Here is a 12,334-nt window from a genome sequence, read left to right on the forward strand (position 1 = left end):
AGAGGTACACAGCAAAAGAAGAAGAGGGAATAGATTTAGTCTGCAACAAGGGAAATATATTCTAAGAGCAAAGGAAAAAACTGTCCTTTGTAGCAAGGATGGTCAAACTGAAGGGAAATCCTCTTCAGTGCACTGATTCAAAATGCCACTGGACATGCCCTGGGCAACCAAAACCAGTACTTTTGAAGCTGTTTTATTTGGAACTTGGATGAGGTGATGTCCAGAGCTTCTGTCAGATGGAAATCATCCTGGCATTATCTGACCACCTTACAACCCTAAACTCCATTAATGACTATTGTAAAGTGTATTTAAAGTCCATTAATGAAGTTACAGAATCATACAATCGTACAACAGTTAGGGTTGGAAGGGACTTCAAAGATGATTCAGTTCCAATCCCTCTGTCATGGGCACGAGTATGTGTTGCTTTTGCTGTTTATATCTGACCCTTGCCATCTTCTGACTTTAGAATGTCCACTTCCCATATTTGTCTCATCTGCAATGAAGAGAGTGGCTAATCTGACACCTATAGAAGCATAAAGAAGGGTATTAGGAGATCTTCATAATTCAGGAAGGTGTGGAAAAGACTCATTTGACCTTAATGCAGGGAGATGACAGAGAGAAAAAGTATTTTTCTATGATAGGAAAATAAAACTTGAAGTATCTCTCTACCTGAAAAAATTGTCTGTTTTCAGGGTGCTAAATTTTTCTTTCTCTCTCCCTTTTTCTCTGATGCAAGACATGCTGGTAAATCAGTCAGAATTCTCATGTGTCTTAGGAATGAAAAACACTAGAGAAACATTGGCATGTGTACATCAACATCCAAAAATATGTCCTCCCAGTGTATCTTGGGACCACGTGTGTGAGAACGAGGGTGGCTCTCCTGAAAGCCCTGCGCTCCTGCAGGAATAGATGCCTGGATCTGTGGGACAGAAGGCAGCTGCCATCCCTTCTGCACTTTCTGTTTTGACTTCTGCAGGACAGCATTTCAGTTTTCAGTGCAGTTTTGCAGTCTGAACCTTGCCCCTTGTGAGACCTCAGAAGGTACAAAGTTAAAAAAAAAAAGCTGCTTCTCCTTTGGCTGACCGTTCAAAAGTGTTGTTATCCTGCTGCTGCACAAGTAAATAAAACAGCATGAAGAGATGAAGGCTAGAACATTAAAATATATGTGCCATCAACAATATTTCTGAACAATTTCAGTATGTTCTCTGAAGCAGCTGAGGGACTTGGCAACAGCTGGAGTTGTATGTGGTGGTTTTTTTTACATTGACATATACATTTACACTGAGAAATATTTGAGTTTTTTCCCTTCAAATATCATTTATTTACATGTTGATATTTTTGTGATAATTAGTCCACTCCTCACTGATAGCTTATTAGTATTTGTTTATGATTTCAGAGCAATAGTCTTAGTTTTGATCAGAATTTTACATTGATCTCTGCTAAGGGCAAATAAAGACACATCTTTTTTATAAGAGGTCTCTAATTTCAACGACTTCCTTATTTCAATGAATAGTTCAATACAACATTTTGGATACCCGGTGCCCTGTGAGGACTCAGTGCTCAAACACCTTTTGATTTCAGATATTATATATAAATGTGAATATGCTGAAGAAATGTAAGCAGTAGGGAAGCAATGCAATGATATTTGAAGGTTTCTTATATTATAATTTCTTAATATAAAACCAGTACAGAGGTGTTTCTGATTGTGCTGATGCAGAATAGCAGATATGGAAATCCTGTTTTGTCAGTTCTTTCTAATACAGCATTGTTCCCCCAGTATATGACTCCCTGCTCTAATTACTCCAGTCCTGAATGACTCAGTTTCCACATTTCCTTAAAAGATTACTCAGTCTGTTAAATAACATCAGGATGGTTTTGCTCAGAGTCTCTTCCCACACTCAGTTTTATCCAGTTATCCTAGAGATTGGTAGCAAACCTCAACAACTTTGCTTCTTTTGCTTTATTCTCTGTTTTGATATCACCAGTGCCTTACACAAGCCTATTTATGGACCAGGATTATCTCACCTCTCATACTGATGTATTATTAGTTCATTATGTATGAAGGTAAAAATTCTTGGGTCCTTTCTACATGAATCTTGGGTTCTTTCTACATGAATGGTGTAATGCATATTTTTATCCATTCTTCTTTCTTCTCTCTATCACCTCTCAATAATATCTTTTTATAGGATTCAAAGCATCCCAGTGGAAACATGCTCTGGATTGTTTTTCTCTCAGTTACTTTACCTATCTTTTTTCTACATCATTTAACTTCTTGTTGTTTTTTTAATCATTCTATTGCAAAGGCTTACAGACATTGGTGCTGTGCTGATGTGATGTGTAGCATGAGATACAGTCATGGAATGAAAGTGCTGGGATATTGAGGTGATGGAGGAAATGGAGTAACTGATGCATTGTTTTACTACTATCAATAAGAAGTCATTGTTCAAGGAATTATAGGGGTGATAGAATGCCAGCTTCTGGATAAGAAATGAAACAAAAGCCATGACCAAAACTTGTTTGTGGTTATTCAAGTTTCCATGGCTTTGTTCCAATACTAACAGGCAATTTTGAAATCCTGACAAAATTCAAATTCACTTATTTGCATTATGCCTCCCCCCATGTTTCCGATTATTGTATAACACATTCTTGTTACTCAATTGCTGTGTAATGTCCTGCGATGCTGAGCAGGTGCTGCTGCAGTTTTGTGCTTGGGAACGTGATCTAAATGAAATGTAAACCTGTAGTTTAGTGAATCACCTGTATCTCTAACCGTTGATTCCTTTTTATGTTGTTCTTATTCATTCAGGCTAATATTATTTTAGCAATATATTCCTAAATTAATTTACATTCCCTATTAACACTTACATATTTAGCCACAGGATAAAATTTGTCTCAAGTACTGTAATAAGGTCATGGTGTGTGGATACATGGACAGATCTACTAAAAAAGCTTCAAGCTTTTGATGCTTGGAAATAAAAATATAAAGAAAATAGGGACATTTAGTAATTTTCTTACATCCTTGATCTAAGGAAATGTATCCCTCAGTTCTATGATTTAATCAAATAATGAAAACAAGAATTTAACTGTAAATATATGTTAAAATTAGAAAAATTTTCGTGTTTCAAGTGAATCTCTGGTCTTGTTTCTGTCAGCCAGGAACTTCATGTAATCAGAACTTGGCATTTTAGGCTTCTCAAGTGTTTCTTAAGATCCCATATTTGGCTTTGTGTGAAAAAGTAAACCAGCACATATCACATTTTGGTTTTTGACCAAACCAAGAGAGAAAACTTTAAGGAGAGATATCCTAAAGCATGTCCTTTCAATGTATGTGGGCAATAACTTTGAGCTAGATTTAGAAAGATTTAGGGAAAACTGAAGGGTATAAGTTCAAATATGAATTAGAAAATTTTCTCCATTCTATTGAACAGCACAGACACCTAAATTCTCCAAGTATCTTTGACTTCACAATAAACTCATAATTCTCTCTTTGCTCACACCAACCCCCAGCTAAGGAGCTCATGACCTATCCCATGCTATTTGCTGTGTAAGTGTCCAAAGGTACCCGAGCTGTAAGCACACAGCTGGCACTTTGGAACCCAAACACAGTGCAATGTTGGCTGTTTTACAAATCAAAGTGCCGCAAGTTTCTTTCTACCCTTCTTACATGGCAGTCTGGGACTGTAATGCTGTCTGTCCTAAGACATGGGAAATTTAGTTGTTTGTCTGTCAGGAGTGGGTTGAAGTTGTATCTTTCACAGTCTGTGAAAATGACTAGCTACAGCCAGTCTTAAACGTTCTGCTGTGCTGACTGGAGACAACTGAAGCAGCACTGAACTCTAGATGCTCAGGTCCTTTTTTAATTGACTGGGCATTTGTTTAGACTGTGAGATGTCAGGGCAGGAACCATCATCTGTGCTTTCAAATCATCATAAAATTTTGACCTTTTTGATAATTGTAGATGTCAGTGAGGAAAAGTGAAGATGGCTGAACCTTTTAATAAAGCAAGAAAAAAGATATATCAGGAAGTGGAGGAGAGTTTCCTCTTGTTTTTTGGCTCTAATGTTTTGAATAATTCCTTTTCTACCTTTACCCTAGGATTTGATGGATGGCTTCAATGTGACTGTAAACTTTCTTATTCCCTAATGAAACAGTATTCAAAAAAAAACCCCAAAAACTTTCAGCATTGGTCAGGTAGGAAAAAAACCATTAAAATTCTGCTAGCATATGTTTAAGGGCTGAGTTTGCCTGAAAAATTCCATTTCTTCTCAGCAAGGTTAACACTGAACAAAATCTATCCTACCATCTTAATAAATACGTCTTCTTCACTTGCACTTTCAAAAACTGTGTGGATGAGACAGAATTTTTCAAAGCAAAAAGAGCATTTTCAAAATTAAATACATTGGGTTTCTTTATGATAAATAACATCATGCAACCATAGAAATGTTGAGTGGTCTCATGAAATACAATCCATTTTGCTGCTTGCCAGTAAGCCTTACACAACTTTGCTTTTAAAAATAAAAGAGCAGAGGTTGAAATATTTATGATTCTTTAAATCAACAACTGTGCAGGAAAAGATTGTTCTTGAAAAATTTCCTATTAGCCTTGAATTTCACAAGGGCACTACCCCTTCTATCACTTATTAATCCTATAGTGCCTAAAGGCTCCAATTAGATATTAGAACACAGCGATAACAGGCACTGTAAAAGTGCAAGACAAATCTTCCCTAAGGGGCTATAATACAATATTATTTTATAAAGCCCAAGTAATTTCTTAAAATAGCTTTATAGTTAAGGCAGACTATTACTAACTTTGGCCTAGATCATGCAATGAAAATGTGCGTTGTGAGTCTCCATCCAGGAAGCGAAGGCAAAGAACCTACTCTTTTAATAAAAGGCCATTAAAAATGGAAGTTGCTGTTACAATGTGGAATTTTTTTATTCTCTTCCAACAAAACCCCTCAACAGGACAGCTTGCAGTTGATGCTGAAAATCTACCCTAGAAGTTACTAGTAAGATCACAAGATACTACTGAGAGTGCTCCAAAGCCACCGAGTGCCATTCGTGACAGAGAAATACAAGCAGAAACGAAACGTGCTCGTTTTCCTGATGAAGTGTCTTTGACTACTGACCAAACCTTTGCTTTAGGTCATGTTCACAGCATTATCTGAGGTATCCGAAGTCAGCTAAGCGCACGGACCCTTCCCGGTGGCAGTGGCTGGACTGTCCTGTCTCGGTCTACACTGACCCTTGCCCGTTGTCCTGAAGCTCCTTTTCCACAGCCATAGGTGCAAACAGCACTGAGCACACATGCTTCTCAAGAGCGCTAGCAAAGGTGGCTATTTTCAAAACTAGATTCCCGACCCACACAATGTTTCCAGCTCCCAATTTCCTGCCCTGTGCCTGGGGCTGGCCGCGCCTCTTCGGTCGGCGGCGCGTCCTTGGCGCATCCGTCCGGATTCCCCCGGAGCGCGGACCTCGCAGCGGGGCTGGCAGCGCCGCAGGGCACCCAGCGCGGGGAGCGGCGCTCGGGGCGCTCCGGGGCTGCGGCTGCCGGACCCGGGGGGGCGCGCCCGGTGAAGGCGGGGGGGTTGCCCGCTGAGCGCCGCGGGGTCCGCCCAGCGCCGCGGCTGCACGGGCTGCGGCAGGAAAGGAGCGGCGGCTCCTCGGAGAAAGGAGGAGGAGGAAGGGGGGGGGTCCCTGGGAGCGGAGCCGGCCGCAGCGAGAGAGGCGGGGCGGGGTGGGCGCAGGAGGGAGGCGTGGAGGGGCCCGCGGAGCGGCGCGGACGGACGCGTGCCATGCGCGGCGCGGCAGCCGGCGGCTCCCGCTCGCTGGCTCAGCATGCGCGGGCTGTGCCCCCGCCTCTGCCTGCTGGCTGCCGCGCTGGGGCTCTGCGGGGGCAGCAGGAACTGCCCCGACCTCATCGTGGACCGCTGCCTCTGCGCCGCCGAGCGCGCCAAGGGGCCCGGCCGCCCGGCCCTGCGCATCAAAGTGGTCTGCACCGGCGGAGACTTGGTGGAAACTTTGCAGCCCGCCGTGCTGCCCAACCGCACCGTGTCCCTGTGAGTACGGCCCGCGGGGCAGCGCGCACCTGGCGCGGGCAGGGGGTGCCCCGGGGGAGACGCGCGGCTCTAGGGGACCCCGCGCCCGCCGCTCCGGAGCCCGCAGAACCGCTCCGTGCGCGTCCCTGACCCTGCTTTAAAAAAAAAAAAAAAAAAAAAAAAGAAAAAAAAAGAAAAAAAAAGTCTGCTTTGTTTTCTTTTTTCTTTTCTTCTTCTTCTTCTTCTTCTTCTTTTTTTTTTTTTTTCGTGCTCAGTTGGGAAACTCCTGCTGGCGTGGGGTCGAAGTTGGGGAGCTGGGCTTTCCCTGGTGTAAATCGCACGCTGCTGCGGGCGGCGGTTTGGGAAGTGTCAGTGGTAGCAGAACTGATGGAGCTCTCGTGTACCTCTCCGCCAGCACCGGGACGGGCTCACACCGTCCGGGAAATAAATGAATGGTATCGGTAATGCTGAACTGCCTTCTAGAGTGCCGTGTCATTAACTGGATTTCCCTTTCTCTCTCGTCTCCTCTAAATAAAATTTGGAATTTGATGTCTCCTTTTCTCCTTTTTTAAGATGAGTTTCTGTACAATCATATGAAACTCCCAGATCTCCAATATCGTTCAGAGTTGTCTGGTAATTTAAAATGACTCAGGGTATGGTGTTCAGTTTCGTTGTTGTTGCGGTTTTTTGTTTGTTTTTTTTTTCCCTTTAAACTAGGAATTAGGTTATGATACTTTGTTGCCTGTTGCATGTAGCTAAACTTGAATAAACAGTGTGTTGTAAGTAAGGTAGTAGAACTTTCTGTGGTTGTTATCCTCAAGTACAACTGGATGTAATGTCCCTGTAATGCACCCAAGCAGTAACAGCTCTGTGACATTTACCCTTTAGATCATACACATATCAACAGATCTTTTACTGTTGAATTTAGTTCTGTTGACAGTTCCTGCTATGAACATCTCCACTGTTCAGTGCATTTTCTTTAAGTCAACACTTTCAGGAGGCAACTGGTAAAGACAGTAATTTATAACATCTGGGGAGCTTGTGCTTGTAAATGTACAGATGTGCTGTGTATGCTCCAGTTCAGTTTTAGCTATAACTGTTGAGTGACTTGATGTTGATTATCTGTATGCTGATTATTTATTTAGAAAACTTCTGCTTCTACACAGGATAGAATAATTGCACTTCCTCCTAAATTTTAATAGGCTGGTTTAGAGTATTACATTACTTACCAAAATAAGTTCTAACCTCAGTGGTAAATTCACTGCTAGTTCTATAGTTTGTGTAACTGGCTATGTAGTTAGAGATGGTACTCACCAGAATTATAAAATGTTGATGTCTTGGGGAGGCAGGAACTATTTCTTCCTCTTGGTTAAAGAGCTGTAGAGACTCTTCACACTCAGCATGTCTGTAAAGTTTTTTCCTTTCAACGTTGTTTTGCAGAGTCTTATTTAGGTTTTTAAGAAACTTTTGCTGAGGTAAGTACCAGTCAATGAATCCAGCTGACCATGGGATCAACAGAAGTATGTATTCACTGCAGTGAAAAGAAATTGAATTGGAAACAGAAGTGAGGAAAGATGAACAGTGGAGGTGGTGTGTTTGAAGTGGTAGGTGGGAGGATTTGCTTGCTTATACATATGATTTAAGGCACCAGTAGCAAACTTGATCCTATCACTAAACACATTCATTTCAGGTAACACTTGCTCAAAACTCATTAGAAAGGTACTGTGCTAGTTTTTTTAAACTTAATACCTGGGTGCTGATTAATTGGCCCGAGTTGATATAAAAGATAGAGTTTTTTTGGAGTTTTGTTTTTGTTTTTGTATTTCACATGGACAAGTATAATGCCATATATCACATAAACTTATCCCTTTTCCTCTTACAGTCTCTCTTCTCATTTTTGAGAAGTGTTTGGTCTTTTGTTTTTGTTTTGGTTTGTTTTTCTTTCCCAGAAGTAAATTTAAGGCTAAATATTGCAGGAAAAAAAATTAAAGTCTGTGTTAGTAATTTTCGGTAGCTGGAACATACAGGTGACAATTTGAATATGTCAAAGATTTTCTAGGTGAAACTGGATTTTATGAATTAAGTTACACTTGGGGGATTTGCCAGCTGTAGAAAATAACGATAATGACCTCAAGTATTAGTGCTCTTACATTTGTTTTTGTAGCTGCATAGGAGACGCAGGCAAAGGAGAATATTCTGGTAGATACTGCCTGCTTCCATTCAGTTTTATGGGCCCACAGAGAGAGAGCGAGCTTTAACATATGGAACATAACCTTTTGGATTGCTTTAACAATTAAGAAATATAGAGGTGAATAAAAGAATATACGTTCAGATGCAGTGGCACTGTAATGAAACAATGTAATGAACGTTTTGGGGCAGATTATTCATTATATAGGGATGCTGGTTCCCTAGTGCTATGATCTTTTGGAAGGCAAGATCGAGGCCAAACTCTGGTAACTGCCCTGTGGAGATAGAAGAGAATTGCCTCTGCTTTATCTCGTAAGCCATTAAGAGACGAAGCTGTAGATGTGTAACAGCTCATTTACATGCTCAGTAATGTTACTTACCAGCAAATTTAGAAGTTATGATTTGGTAGCTTAACTGAAATTTGAGTTTGGTAGCTTTGGTTCTTCCACCTAAATGACCATGGGCCTGGTCTGAGTTTGATGGTTTAGACTCCATGGTAACTATGTACTGAGCTATTGCTACAAGAAATACTTCTGACACAATCACACACAGTGACTACAAACTAGTGTGAAGTCACTGAAGAAATACTTATTCTTGACATGTTTGGACCAATTATTTCCAGCTTATGAGGTGGGGAAGTCTGTAGAGTTTCTTTGAAATCATATGAACACTAGAGCTATTCAGTACTGTCTGAATGCTCCCGACGATAAACAATCACACTAGAAATAAAATTAAAATATAAGCTGATAAAGCACCTATTCTCTCCTTTTTATTTTATATTAAAACCCCAAACAAACAAAAGAAGCCCTTGTTCTGGACTCTGTTTCACTGTCTTTATTTAGTATTTTACTGCTTTGGAAACAGGATTTGTGTGCTTGATGTGGATCAAAAGAAAAAACTTAGCTGTAGCTTCACGAAGTATTTGCACGTATCTTGTTAAAAGTCCTTATGGATTTGCAGCATGCGTCTCTTGCTTTGTATTTTGGGATGGGGTGGAGAAAGGGAATCACTTTTTTTTTTTTTTTCATGGAGAATACAGCTGTTGAATCATGGGATTCATGGGATCTGCTTTCACCATTTCACTCTCAGTAGGCATTGAAATGTAGACCCAACAAGGAGGAGTCATATCACTTCAGGATAATGTCGTTTTCTCATTTTCTGTGGTTGAATACTTGGGAATTCTTGTATGAAACCAGTAATTTTTTTTTCCCATCAGTGTGATTGGGTTGTTAAAGTGTAACTCTGGGGAATAAGACTATTTGCTATCTTCAGTCTCTTCTCTGTGGATGGAAAAATTAGTTGCAAGCTTTTTGACTGAGTTGCTGAAATTTGGGCCATGTGGAGAAGTTGTTTTGCTGCTTTTTACAATGTGATACTTCTACAGTTTAAAATTTCAGGAATTAGCAGCTTCGATTCTCTACTGGACAGTATATTGATAGGTTACTTAAGTACTTTGTTCTTTCATGTCAAGTGGTGTTGAAAACTTTATGCTTTTAATCTTGGAAGTTCTCAGTTCAATATGTGTCTTGGTATCACTAGGCAGAATATACTTTGAAGTTATAAGTGCCATCAGTTTCTGATAGTAGCATCACTTTTTTTTCCCCTCCATCCATTCAGAAGAAAGTCTAAGATGTATACTGATTGATATTTTTTAAAAATTTTGCCTGCAGATACAACTATCGAAAGGTGTAATTTGAAACTGTCATAATAGAAATGAAGAAAATATATGGTAGTGTATGACTTGTATCAATTCTTTATCATATAGGATTCTTCATACTTTTTATGTCGAAACTTTTCTTCTGACTTTGAATTGGAGGTTGTCTCAAATTCCTCAGATTCTCAATTTCAGAGTAAGGCTGCCTGACTCCAATGGTGATCCATAGCCATAATACGTATGAAGGGTGTTCATCTTCAAAACACTTCACAAACATTAAATAGTCTTCTGAAAGCAGCATTGCCCCACTTTTCTCTGTCCCAAAATTACTTTTGTGTCACATTCATTTTTATCATGTCCACTGGAGTTTCTTCAGAGTTACTATATTACTGTGTTTTTTTTCATGTCCAGTCTGGTCTTTTACATACCTATAGTATAGGATATATCAATACGGTTTATTTGATATACGTGTCTTATTTTAAAAATAGGTCACAAAATTTTTATGTCCCAAAGAGTTCAGCATTTTAGCCAGCCAAAGCAAACAAAGAGTTGAAGAAAGACTGAACAAAAAATATTATTCAGTAGTTTTATTTCCACGTCTTAAAACTCATATATTCTCTTCATTGATTTGAGACCTAACATGGCATTGCTAATTAGTAAATAAGAGCATTATTAAAGAAGGTAAGGTGATTCTTGTTATAGAGGTTTCTGCAAACTTTTTCACCTTGGTTAGCTTACTGCATTCACTCAAAGGGGCAGGAAAAAAAAATAAGAAACAGGTTTTCTGCTCCATTATTTATATGTATATACATATTTATGCATGCTTTCTCTGAAACTCTTAAATAAAGAAAAAGGAAAAAACAGTTTGTGGAAGAAACCTCCTTATAGGGAAGCCTACATAAAATACACGCACCAAAAGTCTGGGACAGATGGTTGGAGGGAGCAAAGTGTGGAGAAGATAAAGGTTCTAGCGATGAAAAGTCTTCAAATATTCCTCAAATATTAGTCTAATCTTCCATGATAATACATGTTATATATTCATCTAGAGTGGCCGCAATATTCCTTTTTTTTTGTTTCATTTTTTTTTTCCGACAATGGTATACCTGCACCTGAAAAGTACTAGCAGTGTGACCCCTTCCAAATGATGACTTCTTTGGATGAAACTGATGCATTGACATAATTGGAAATTGTAACCCAAGAGGAGTATGAAAAAAAATCTGCTATGGAAAATAGAACTCTCATAGCAAATAATGTTCAAAATACAATAAATGCTACTTTAATAGTTACCATATACCATAACTTTTTAAAGGTATATGACTCATCCTGAAGTTTCTTTCTCTATTATTATTAAACTGTAAAGGCCATGAGTTAAAACAGTGCTATATATTGTCCTGGTGCTTTTACATCCTTGAGTATAACTTTTTTTGAGGAAAGCAGTTTGTATAAGAGAATGGGATAAGAATATCTGGAAACAGATAAAATTATTTCACGGTGTTGAACAGTTCATTAATTTGGTAATTTAATGTAGAAGTCAAGTCCTATTTTTGTTGCACACTAGGAAATTTGCAAGATTGTGATTTTTCACTCAGTTTCATTACAGAGGTAAGAATGAGCTGGTGAGGATAGCCCGGAGAGAGCAATGCATATGGGAAGGGAGTTTTATCATATATGTCTGTATGATCTGATACCTATTGAGAAGTCCTAAATGAAGCCAGGGTTTTATGATACGGTGTAATTTGTCAGTGGTCTGGCTGGCTACTGACCTTGTTTGCCTTAAACAAGAGGAGATTCAGTGTATGTTGTTAGGTCTCTTATCTTTTTTTTTTGTTTTGTTTTGGGTTTGGGTTTTTTTTTGGTATTTTGGCATAATATTCATTAAAATATATTTAATTTTATTGATCTAAAGATGTGTGCAACAGAAATTAGTTTCTGAAGTGTATGTATTTGCATCTCTTGCAGGGAGTTGGTGCCAGGTGATTTATGTATATGGAATCTGTATGAAACTGAATGAGTTGCTGGCCCTTGGGACCAAATTACAGTCATCCCTTAAAATGGATTGTTCTTAAAAGATTAAGAAATGTGATGATTTTTTGTTTTTTAGGGTTTTTTTAACACATTCTGAAACATTTCTCAAAATATATTTTTCTTTCCTTGTCCCCTTCTGAATATCCTGACAGTATAATAAAATACGAGGTGAGGTGAAGAGTAGGGAGTGGTGGAGTGGTTAGGAGAGAGGTGATGAACGAATGTCCAGAAAAAAGGGGTCCAAACAGTATTATTAAAAGGAAACTCCAAAGGTTTTAAGTTTTACAGTTTTAAATATATTGTCCTTTTTCTGCATCCTCAGTGTCTTAAAATCACAAAAATTTAAATGTTAGATGCTTTATAACAACAGAATCACATTAATTTCTTTGATGCTAAAAGCCCATTTATTACTTTGCCGTTAAAACAGACCC

General features: G+C 39.1%; 1 protein-coding gene across 1 annotated transcript in view; it reads left to right on the forward strand.

Moving 5' to 3' along the window:
- Window positions 1-5,822: 5,822 nt before the first annotated feature.
- LOC136293946 (adhesion G protein-coupled receptor A3-like) overlaps window positions 5,823-12,334 on the forward strand; it is a 257,200-nt gene continuing 250,688 nt past the window's right edge. Inside the window, exon 1 of the mRNA XM_066191148.1 lies at window positions 5,823-6,058. Coding sequence (XP_066047245.1) covers window positions 5,838-6,058 — 221 coding nt within the window. The 5' untranslated portion in view covers window positions 5,823-5,837. The remainder of the gene's footprint in view (window positions 6,059-12,334) is intronic.

The sequence above is a fragment of the Chamaea fasciata genome, unplaced genomic scaffold, assembly GCF_029207755.1.
Source record: "Chamaea fasciata isolate MVZ Bird 193981 ecotype frontalis unplaced genomic scaffold, bChaFas1.0.hap1 SCAF_9, whole genome shotgun sequence".
Taxonomy (NCBI): Eukaryota; Metazoa; Chordata; class Aves; order Passeriformes; family Sylviidae; genus Chamaea; species Chamaea fasciata.